Source organism: Palaemon carinicauda, chromosome 4 (assembly GCF_036898095.1).
Source record: "Palaemon carinicauda isolate YSFRI2023 chromosome 4, ASM3689809v2, whole genome shotgun sequence".
NCBI lineage: Eukaryota > Metazoa > Arthropoda > Malacostraca > Decapoda > Palaemonidae > Palaemon > Palaemon carinicauda.
Genome location: NC_090728.1, coordinates 117,908,338 through 117,921,728, shown reverse-complemented (window position 1 = coordinate 117,921,728; position 13,391 = coordinate 117,908,338). Strand labels below are relative to the sequence as shown.

The 13,391-nt window shown below is 31.8% G+C and overlaps 1 protein-coding gene across 1 annotated transcript; it reads right to left on the bottom strand.

Annotated features, from left to right (window-relative positions):
- Nucleotides 1–33: 33 nt before the first annotated feature.
- LOC137639635 (uncharacterized) lies at nt 34–666 on the bottom strand. The gene has a single exon (XM_068371893.1). It carries the CDS (start codon nt 664–666, stop codon nt 34–36), a length of 633 nt encoding a protein of 210 aa, XP_068227994.1.
- Between the last annotated feature and the right edge of the window lie 12,725 nt (nt 667–13,391).

Below are 13,391 nucleotides of genomic sequence, written 5' to 3'. Positions count from 1 at the left end.
CTTTCTGTTGGAAGCGTGTTTCGATACCGTTAACTAGGAAATCCAGGACCTCGTAATATTTGACACGGCGACTTTGAATCTGTTTCCAAAGTGACTCGAAGGCTTGTCATTTCGCAAACTCTTCAGAGTTGTCACTGTCATCCTAGCCAGCTCCTGTCCATCCATAGCAGACCGTTTGGTTGCTTGAAGAGCCTTTGCAAGATTGTCAGCGTAGCCAAGTAACTGAACTCCAATGTTACAATCAAAGAAATAGTCGAATGTTTTCATGGAACTATCAACACCACCAAGTCGAGCCTTTGTTTCCGTGTCATCTGCAACGTCCTTTGCATCACCCCAATGCTGCTGCAAGTTGCTGTAATTCTTTAAAATACTTTCTAAAGCTTGTAGCTTTACCGTCCATCTTGTTGGACAAAGCACCCTGATGCCAGAACTGCCCTCAGGTGTGATTTCAGATTTAATTTTTTCGAATATCACGTCTCGTTTAGGGTATTTCTTAATCAATTTTGTGATTTCCCGGGTGTCGTCAGGTGTGTCTCGCATGAGCTTCTTTTGTTTTATTGCATCCAGACATGCAAGATTAAGCGAATGACCATAGCAATGCGTGTATAGTGCTCGACTCTCGATATTTTCCAACTGCATAGCAACTCCAGATTTTCTCCCACTCATGTTCGAAGCTCCGTCATAACACTGACCTCTACAATTTTTCAAGCTAATGTTCATCCGGAGGAGAATATCCATTAACACCTTGACAATTTCGTCACTTTTAATAGACTCTAGAAAATGAAGTCCTATGAGATCCTCATGAACTCCTAAGTCATTGTCAACCCATCGGATACAGACCACTAATTATTCTTTGTTATCTACGCCTGTACATTCGTTAGCCATTATACTGAACCAGTTTTCTCTAACGTTTTTAGCAATGTCCCGGACGATGCTCAATGACATGATCTGTAGTATTTCATTTTGAATCTCAGGGGATGTATACGTGTCGCTTTTCTTGGTTAACCAGTTTTTCAGGGCTTCGTTATCACAACATCGCAATTTGAGTAATTGGTTGAAGTTTCTATCCTCACCAGACACATGGCCACGAAGCGGAATACCTTGGAGGGCAAGGAACTGAATGCTGGAAAGAACCAGACGAAACATTTCACGGTTTTTCTCCTTCTCCTTTGCGCGGGCACTTTATAGCACTTCACCTGAAGCAAATATGAAATTATTAGAAGAGCAATTAATGTGAAAAAAAGGGAAAGCTACATTTTAAATTGAAGGTTTAGAATCAAGGCCAATAATGCCCAGGCTTCGAATTCGGCCCTGCATTCTATGTTTTACCTGTACAAAGTACACTCTACTGCAATGAAACGCTAAACATATTTTACTTTAATGTTATTGGAGGAGGCAAAATATAAACACTTTTTTAAAAATATCCATGTAGAAGGATTATATGTATGTATATATATATATATATATATATATATATATATATATATATATATATATATATATATATACATATATATATATATATATATATATATATATATATATATATATATATATATATATATATATATATATATATATATATATATATCAGATGGTTGTTAGCAACGTACCACCTGGCTAATGAATATTAAGTAAATGCTAGATATTACATTATTTCCCATAAATTTCTCTATCAATTCTTCAATCTTTTTTCAAGATAAGATATTATAAGGCCGGATATATATATACAGTATATATATATATATATATATATATATATATATATATATATATATATATATATATATATATATATATATATATATATAACGGGGAGTTCACTAGGTCTATGTGCCGTGTTTGACGATACGCAATCTTATTCATAAAACTGCTATTTCTTTATAGAAAGACTACCTTACACATATAAATTTCACCATATTATGATCAATTTTAGCTATACACTAATCATATATATATATATATATATATATATATATATATATATATATATATATATATATATATATATATATATATATCCTTATACATTGTGGTAATATTAACTTGAATATTTGTATAGCATTGTAAGGGATATTGTGCCTTACCAACATCTGGGACGTTCTCCGTCTCCTTTTCAATAGCCCTTCTATGGCATTTTGATCCCTCATGATCCTGGAACTTCAAGACAGCCTTTTTCCAGTTAGTAAAACCATCCTTTAGAAACTGGGTTTCCTTATTCCTCATGTCTTTTAGTTTTCCCGCACTTTCAGCTCTGCTACATTTGTATCAAGTCACACTGCCAGTGGCCGGATCGTAATGTAACCGCGGGAATGTCTCACACCATGACAGCCAGAAGAATCGGTTTTGTTTACCGAATTTTCTTGGGTGAAAACTATAGTCGTCAAGCGGATGGAAGGGTTCGGCAGCTAATTCTTCACCTCGGCCATGGCATTGTCAACTTTGCCTTCCTCCGCGGACGCGACGTTTGGAACTGAGGTTGAACAATCTCCATAGGGTCACTGTCATTGACGGTCAGCAGTTCTTCATCACTCTCAGATTCCTGCCAAACGACTTCAATGAAATCGAACGGATCATCAGAGAAGTCACTTTCGCATTCATTTTCCATCGTGCAATGATACAGGAGTTGTGTAATACATGGTCATAGACAGTATATATCGCGTGATGTTAGAGATTCCCTAGCCAGTGCCCTACTGAACCGCTGGGAGTCAACAACACACCCCAAGTCTCACAGACACACTTGCTCAGTGGTGATTAACTGTGGTGATAAATTACATATGTAATTAACTGTTTCGCTGCGGGCGACGTAATATCACGTCTAAATATTTTCCATTGTTTCACTGCGGGTAACGTAATATTCCGCAACAAATTTGATATATTTGCCATCATGTACTGTTTTAATGTCAATGACAAAAGTCAGAAACACTCTAATGTATCTTAAGAATCAATGTATGATTAGTGTATATCTAAAATTGATTATAATATGGTGAAATTTATATGTGTAAGGTAGTATTTCTATAAAGAAATAGCAGTTTTATGAATAAGATTGCGTATCGTCAAACTTAGCACATAGACTTAGTGAACTCCGCGTTAAAAACAACAATGGTTCATGATTAATTTTTTTCTCACCAACTAATTGTATATTTTATACAAGCAATGGTTGATACATTGTTTCATTGCAGTGAGTTTATTTTCATAACCTATTAGGTACAATATCATTATGTTTTGAAAAATGTTGATGACTCAAAGAGGTCAACACGAAAACATGTGAAGGTAAATATGACGATGTCAAAACTATAACAAAGCAATTCATATTACTCAATGAATAATATCATGAAGCATCAGACCTTGTGAGAAGAGAATACAGTAAATTTGATTCTTTCATTTGTTTACTTCGTGAATCCAGATAAATGAAAACATTAGGTAAATCAAATCGTTCTATAAGCTTCAACTTGCTTTCCAATATGGCTGTCGTGTTGTAAACATATATTAAAGGAACTGAATTTAGTTATATGTTATATATATATATATATATATATATATATATATATATATATATATATATATATATATATATATAATATATATGTAAGTAAGCAAAATTAAGAACAAGCATGTTCCTAATTTAAACATACATATTTGAAAGTCATGCCTGAGACCAGAAAATATACATAATAAAAGTGTATGAATAATGTATAATTAATACTTCATAAGCTCTGAAATTATATAAAAGTATACATATTCAAAAAGAATTTTTACCTATTGCTCTAAACTGAAGTACCTTGAAAATGTGTTATATGATGCACTAAGAACAGCAAAAAATACCTTTTTCGTTATGATTATAGAAAAAACTGCAATGCATAAAATTTACGTGTACTGCCTTATAGTAATTCTTTTAAAGAAATTCTCCAACTGTTGAAAAATTTCAATGTAAATATACCATTTATGAGTAACAATACAATGAAAACAGCCATAATAGAGAATTCTCCTGACATTACCAAGGTATGTGTATATCATATTCCATGCAATCCTGTGAAAAATGCTATATTGGTCAAACTGGTAAAGCCCAAGAAAAAAGTATTGAACAACATAAGAAAAGTGTCAAATATGCTCGAGATAATAATGCACTCTTTGCCCACGTTAGAGATAAAAACCACACTATTAATTGGCCAGGTTCAAAGAAATTCGTTCATTCAGATAACTTATTGGAAAGAAACATCATAGAGTCTAGTTTCATTAAAAAAAAAAACTTTGGAAACAATTTGAATGTAGGATATGGAATGTATAAACTCGACGCCTTTATATGTAAAGAGATTTGTAAGCTATATATATATATATATATATATATATATATATATATATATATATATATATATATATATATATATATATATATATAAAAATTCAATCACTTAATGTAGAACTGAATGTATTGTGAATAATGAACATCACTGTGAAATTAATCTTTAGACCTAAGCTACCATTCACTAAAGGGTACAATTATTTTACATAGTATGTATAAGTACACTGTCACTATATAGGGTTATGCTAGATATAAGTATGATATATACGTAATTATATGTTTATGGCAATAATGTTATATATATATATATATATATATATATATATATATATATATATATATATATATATATATATATATATATATATATATTGTATATATATATATATATATATATATATATATATATATATATATAATATATATATATATATATATATATATATATATATATATATATATATATATATCATGTGTAAAAACATATATATATATAGTCTATGTCGTATGTAAGTCTACGTATGTGTTTGTATATGCATACCGGTATGTGTACACGTATGTATATGTCTATGTGTATATTATGCATGTGTGTGTATGAATGCCTGTCTGTGTATATGTATGTATATGTCTTTTTATATATCTATATATAGATAGGTTTTATATATACAAATAGTTTTGCTAATGTATTTATGTAGATAAGGCTACCGTTATTCATATAAATAAACTGTATTAAAAGTCAAAACAAGAATTTACCGGTCACCAGAAATTACCCTTTTTGGCATGTGTCTAATGAGGTTTGATCTCCGCCCAGTAAACACCTGATAACAGCCCTGGTAGCTGGTACGGGAGTGTCATTGTTCTATAAGCCTCTATATGTATGTTCGTACATTTACTTTCCCTATAAAATGTAAAGAAACCTCGCTCAATAGATCAGTCCTCTGAAGAAGTATCACGAAACTAGTCAGGACTTAATCTTATATTTCGTATTTTCATTTTCCCTGTGGTTCTTCTGCATATATATATATATATATATATATATATATATATATATATATATATATATATATATATATATATATATATATATATATATATATATATATATATATATAAATGCGTAAAAATCACAGGGAAACGTGATGCTCTGTTTCAAAAGAACCACAGGGAAAATGAAAAATAGGAAATAAGAGACAAGTCCTGTCTAGTTTCGGGATACTTCTTAAGAGTGCTGATTTACTGAACGAGGTTTCTTTACATTTTATAGGTACAGGAAACATACGAACATATGCAGAAATAATTATGCTCGCTTCACATATTCCCGATTATGGCTTTCGTAGCTGAATTGTTGCTCCCGATGCTAATTTTTTGTTCCATCTTAAATTTTTTTTTTTCGATTTTCCACGATTATATGCGATTGGAGAGCCCAGATCGAAGTTACATGCCGAAAATCTGGAATCATCGACTGTATTACGACTGTCGAATCAGTATTATGATTATGTTTCGATGATTGTAAAGGTTTACGATGATCTGTTGTGTGGTAAGGAAATTAGGCCACGCCCACTTTAACCATGTTCGGGAAGCTGCACGGTCGTTGTAAGAAGCGATTCCATTTTTGGCAGCCGTTCAACAATCATCGGAAGGTTCCAAGGTTATTTTTCTTTCACCGAAGTTCGTGCACACATTTTGATCATCGTATTGTAGATTATGATGATCTAAACGCTCTTCGATGATCGAAGACACGTTTCGATGATCGAAGACACGTTACGATGATCAGAAAATGCATGCCAAAGCTTGTGAAAAATATCGACAAATGGCAGTTGCCCTGACCATTTAGCGTGGCGCTAAATGGTCGGCCATGTTCGGGCCACGTTGCCCAATGCCACGAAGCTCGCCCCGCTTCCCGACATTTGTACCAACCTCTCCGACATGACAAGAAAACCCCTTCGATATTCGGCCATTCCACCTTAGAATAATCGTTAAAGGATGCCAACTATTTTGCGCAAGTTAACAAGAAGAGGAGCTTCTAGCATTTGTTGGAGAATTAGTAATGTTACTCCTCTGCGTAAATGTGTTTCTGGTAGCTCAAGTCCCACTGATTACCGCCCAATTTCCATAACTCCAATATTATCTAAAGTTTTTGAGTGTCTTCTGGCAAAACGTCTTAATTGGCTAGCTGAAGGTAATCATCTATTCCCTAGTTTGCAATTTGGTTTTCGTAAAGGCCTTGGAGCATGTGATGCCCTTCTTACAATCTCCAATGCTGTACAGAAATCCCTTGATTATGATCAGGAAGTTTGTATGATTGGCCTTGATTTTAGTGCTGCCTTTGACCGTGTTTATCATGAGGCCCTTGGTTTCAAAGTCAAACAGTTGGGAGTGGGAGGGTCGTTTCATAGCATTATTATTGAATTTTTTAATTGATAAATCTCAAAAAGCTGTTGTTGATGGGCACCATAGTGAGTATAGGAATGTGATATCCGGTGTTCCACAGGGTAGTGTTCTTGGCCCATTACTTTTCCTACTATATACACATGACATGTGGTTTGGCCTAGAAAACAAGCTTGTTGCATATGCAGATGATGCTACTCTCTTTGCATCAATTCCATCCCCTGAATGTAGATCTGAGATTGGTGAATCCCTTAATAGAGATTTAGCTAAAATCAGTGCATGGTGTAATTATGGGGTATGAAGTTGAATCCTACCTAACAAAGCTCAAAGTATGATTGTAAGTAGATCAAGGTTGGTGGCTCCTCAACATCCGGATCTCAGTATCGATAATGTTTCTTTAAATTTGTATGACTCTTTTAAAATTTTAGGTGTGATTCTCGACAGCAAATTTACTTTTGAGAAACACATTAGGTCTGTGTCTTCTTCAATTGCAGAAAAAATTGGCATATTGAGAAAGTCTTTTAGGATTTTCGGTGATCAATCTATTCTGAAGAAGTGTTTTAATTCTTTCATTTTACCTTTTTTTGAGTATTGTTCTCCTGTCTGGTCTTCAGCTGCTGATTTTCATCTTAATTTGTTGTACAGAAACTTACGGTCTATTAAATTTCTTATTCCTGGTCTAGATAATAATCTATGACACCATCGTTCAATTAGTTCATTATGCATGTTGCATAAGATTTTTCATAACTCTGACCCTCCTTTACATTCAGATCTTCCTGGACAATTCTATCCTGTTCGTAATACTAGGCAGGCAGTTAATTCTAATAGCCAAGCCTTCTCCATCATGAGGCTGAATACTACACAGTATTCTAGAAGTTTTATTCCAGATGTTACCAAGTTGTGGAATGATCTTCCTAATCGGGTAGTTGAATCAGTAGAACTTCAAAAGTTCAAAGTTGGAACAAATGTTTTTATGTTGACCAGGTTGTCATGAGTCTTTTTCTAGTTTATATATGACGTATCTGTTTTTGACGTTGTTAATAGTTTATATAGGACATATCTCTTTTGACGTTTTCACTGTTTTAGAATAATTTATTAACTTGTTTTCATAATTTATTTCTTTCCTTATTTCCTTTCCTCACTAGCCTATTTTTCCCTATTGGAGCCTTTGGGCTTATAGCATCTTGCATTTCCAACTAGGGTTGTAGCTTGGCTAATAATAATAATAATAATAATAATAATAATAATAATAACTACCGATTTTCCTGTCTTCGGGAGCAATCGGGAGCAAAATCATGAATGGGTGAACCCAGCATTAGAGAACAAGGCGCTTCCCTACCAGCTACCTGCGCTGTTACCAGGTGTTTCCTGGGCGGAGATCAAACGTCATCAGACACGTGCCAGAAAAGATCATTTCTGATGACCGGTAAATTTTCTTTTAGGTTTTCAGTACAATTTCTTTATATTGTTAAGGGTAGCGTTGTCCAATATAAATACATAACCTAAATTAATGTATATCTATAGACTTATTCATACATATGCATACGTGTATATATATATATATATATATATATATATATATATATATATATATATATATATATATATATATATATATATATATATATATATATATACATATACATATATATATATATATATATATATATATATATATATATATATATATATATATATATATATACATGCATTTATATGCAGACATATACATAAATATATACATAGACATATACATACGGATACACATACAGGTATACATATACAGACACATATACAGGCAGACAGATAGACAGATAAACTTATATATACATGTTTATACACACGAGTAATATGAACATTCAATTACGTACATATCAGTATTTATATCTAACATAATATATAGTGCAAAAGGAATTATGTATACTTTATGAAATTGTACCCACCAGTGGACGCTAGTTTAGGTTTAAATATTAATTTCACAGTATCGTCAAATATCCCCGGTACATTCAGCTCTACATTAAGCTGGCTAAAGCTTTTACATCTAGCTTGCAAATCATGTTTTACATATAAAAGCGTTGAGTTTGTGTATTCCATGTCCAATATTCAGGTTGTTATATATTTTTTTTTTCTTTTATGAAACTAGACTCTTTGACATTTATTTCCAATAAGTTATTTGAATGAACCATTTTCTTCGCATATAACCAATTAGTTGTGTGATTTTCATCTCCAACGTTGGTAAAGAATGCATTATCTTGAGCATATCTAACACTTTTCTTATGTTGTTCAATTCTCTTTTCTAGGGCTTTACCAGTTTGACCAGTATCGAATTTTTCACATCAATTGCATGGAAAACGATATACATATCACTTGGTAATGTCAGGAGAATTCTATATTTAGGCTGTTTTTATTGTATTGGTACTCTTAAATGCTACATTAACATTGAATTTTTTTTTTTTACCAGTTGGGGAATTTCATTAAAACAATCACTATAAGGTAGTACAAATACATTTTGTGCATTGTAGTTCTTCCAGTTATCATTAACGAAAAAAGGCCGTTCTGCTGTTCTTAGTGCATCATCTAACGCAATATCAGGGTACTTCAGTTTCTCATCTTTTGTCCTAATATCATTTATTTTACCATCTATACATTCAGGGCTGCAGACTCCAAATGCTCTTAAAAACACAGAAGCAAATACAGATTTCATAACTTTGTTGTTTTCATTTGAATGGACATAGGCAGAGATGTTAGTTGGCTTTCTATATACACTAAACTTAATACTATTGTTACACATATGTATACGACAGTCCTAAAAAAAGGTAAGGTAAAATTATTCCTAGGCTTCTTAGTGAAATTTATTGAATGTACCAAGCTATTCAATTTATGAAACAAATTATCTAAATTTCATTTCCTGGCCACACACATATTAGATCGTCCATATAAGCAGCGATGGAAAAGTGAATGCACCCTGTGAAGTAACTGCAAATCTAGGAGGTAGTCCTTCGTGATCTCATCCTATTCTATCGATTCTAGGATATATATGTAATATAAAATTGTTATGAAAAATCATCAAGTTCTTGATGCACCGCATTTTACATGAGGCGATGCTGTCATTGGATTTTGATGTATACAGTAAACTGTTAGATGTATTCATTTTAGCAAATTCTAGTGTTTGGTGTTGCAATACATTATTATAAGAACATCAAAAAGAATTTTTACATAATAGGTTCATAATAACCGGACCTCATGTAATGTGCATTGACAGAGGTCAGGTAGCTTTTTGATGTTCATATAATAATTCATCATTACAGGTACCTTCCCAATAGAGGTTTCCTTGCAAAAGTCAAGTCAAATTGTCTGACATTATTCAGGGTAACATGGCAAGACCAATGTTTACATTACCCTATACCACATCGACCAGCCATTGCTCTCAGCCTTCCGTTAGTCATGAATTTCCTTCGCTCAAAATTAAGCAAGAGAAAAAGAGCAGCAATTGCTTTATGATTGGATTAAGAAGAATGAGAAAAAAAATAATTGAAGAGAACAGTATAGATAAACTCAAAGTACAAAGAAGAATTAGCACTGGTTGATGATGACTTAAATCTTCACGAATATCCAAGGACGTCAAGAACTTTTTTAGTCATCTACCTCGGAAAATAGTGGCTATAATAAAGAAAAGCACCCATTTAGGGAAGCCATCTGATCCATGGAGAAATAAAAGATTTTACTGTAATTTGATATAACATACAGTTTAATATAACGAGTAATATTTCAGTGCAAGGGTCCCGTTCTTCTTCTTCATTGTCTGATAGAAAAATCCACAAGAGTTTGTCATTTCGAAACCGATTAGAAATTCGCACTTTAAGATGCCAAGGCACCAACGATCCTCGCCTTCGACCAATATGGCAAAGAAAGGTTTCAGATGCATCCTGTCATGTGTTGGTTGACGGAACGACGTCGAGTCCTACAGTGAAAACATACATCGAAATACGCTAAAATTCCTTTTTGGGATTTTTTTTTTTTTTTTTTTTTTTTTTTAGTGTTGTTATCAGTACATTGGACACCTGTCAGAAAATGAAGTTTTTTCTGATTTTAATTTGAATAATTGTGATGTTCTTTATGGAAAACTTATGATTTCCAATTGAATTTTTGACCCTTGATCTCGTTAACTGAATAATTATTGTCATGAAATCCTATTTTATGTAGATTTTTAAGGAGTAACTGGAAAGATCCATGCCTTGCAACCTGTATATCGGGATTTAAAGCCCAACCCAAGTCCGATAGTTTCCAATAGTCCCCTTAGGATGGGGAATTTAGAGAGGCTTATAGGTCTAATTACTAAGTCATCAGCAGCCATTGTCTGGCTTTCTCAGCTGTTAACCTGGAGGAAGGGAGGGACTGGGTTGTTGATCATATATATTGTCGTATCCCATGCTTATGCCACTCGACCGAAAAAGAAGATAAAAAAAAATAATGTTTGTCTTAAATTACAAGTGAAATTTAAAGGTCGTCTGGTCAGTTGAAGTTAATCACTTCCATTGTTTTCGTTCATCTCGTTTAGTAGGTTCTATTTTCTTTCTTTAAATAATTACCTTGCAATGAAAGTTGTTTCTATCAACATTAAAATTTTGAACTGCAATAAGTACGTAATGTCTAAAACGTTCAAATCCTACAAGTAATTATACAAACGCACTTACTGGCAAATTGGTTCCTCATTTAGTACATTGCCTTAGTTTTTTTTCACCTTCCTCGAAATTCGTGAATTATTCAGTGGCATTTGTCATTCTACTCTGTTGTACTCTTATTCATCATCTACAAAATACGTGAACTTTCATTTTCCTGTCTCCACTTAGTTATGTAAGTCACAGAACAATATCAAACCATTTTTCACTCTGCAGTTCAATATACCTTGACTAAGGGGTCAAAAGTAGGCTTTTTCTGAATATCAATTGCTATTGATTGATTGAGAGAGAGAGAGAGAGAGAGAGAGAGAGAGAGAGAGAGAGAGAGAGAGAGAGAGAGAGAGAGAGAGAGAGAGAGAGATAAACGGTCATAAAGATAGAACGAATATAAAACGAAAATGGTCCACCTGATAATTCAAGAATTCATTGACACAGGTATACCCTAGAAATACTCCCATACACAGCGAATATATCCTTTAGAAAACACTAAGACTGCCTGTAAGGGATATATTTCGCATTCAGGTAGTCAAGCTACATTCCATTTAGAACCACCTCCATGCATTGTAAAAGCAAAAGTTATTTTCTTCAATGATGTTTGAAAACGAATTCCAGTTTTGTACTGATAGTTAATGGGCTTTCGTTGCTTTTAATTTTATTTTTCGATTGTATTTTCAGAGAACATTTGTATAAATTTATATTTTTCTATTTATGCTCTTTACTATCAATGATATTGATACTGCATGTTAATTGATTTATAGAATCTTCCTTTCAATTAGTTTCTTATAATGATCCCAGTTTATTCGGTATCTGAAGAGCGAATTTTCAAAATTCACAACTGTTGTAGGATGCAGTAAGACAGTGAACCAAGGTATTATTATTAGAAGTGTCAAATCATTGTCTACTTTTAGCCATATGTTCTGTTATCATTTTGCAAGTAAGGTATGCATATCTTTAAAAGATAATAGTGATGAAAACAGGAAATCATGGAATACTTATAACTTTCTTCAATGCCCTGTTTACTCCTTGCATCAAAGAAGGGGAAATACAATATTCAACTAGGGTCTCACATCCATTTTTCTTAAGCTTATACTGAACAGTTATGAGAGGAAATGGCATATGCAGAAACCAAGATCTCTGTTTTCCAGAACGATTCTGTGAAATAAAGAATAGCATCCTGTCATTTCAAGAACTTGGGATAATTTAAATGTTTTATAATATCCTTTCCAAACGTTTCAAAAGTTTTTATTTTCTCTAATGCTTCCTAAAGTTTCATCAGAAGACTAAAATACAATTGATATTCTTAGCTGCTTTTTATAACTTCAGTTATGATAAGATGTTGTAAAATAGTATATATATATATATATATATATATATATATATATATATATATATATATATATATATATATATATATATATATATATATATATATATATATATATATATATATATATATAAATATATACATATATATATATGTATATATATATATATATATATATATATATATATATATATATACATGTATATATATATATATATATATATATATATATATATATATATATATATATATATATATATATATATATATATACAGTATATATACATATATATATATATATATATATATATATATATATATATATATATATATATATATATATATATATATGTATATATATATACACACACACACATATATATATATATATATATATATATATATATATATATATATATATATATATATATATATGTATATATATATATACATATATATATATATTTCTGTTTAGAACTATTCCTAGTTAAACTTCACTGAATGTCATCATAAATCCTCTATGGAGAGAACACACCCATGATTTACATCTAATTGTTTGGCCTCAGAATTATGAACTGTAGCTTACAGAATCCCATGCAGTTAAATGAATTTCATAAAGCAATTGGAATATTATGTTCCAATTTCATTTTTTTATGTATCGGTGTTTTCAGAACTTAAAAATTCCAAACGTTCGAAT

What these genes read in the sequence shown, in the direction of transcription:
- LOC137639635 (XM_068371893.1), bottom strand. Translation starts at nt 666, where the DNA reads ATGAGTGGGAGAAAATCTGGAGTTGCTATGCAGTTGGAAAATATCGAG.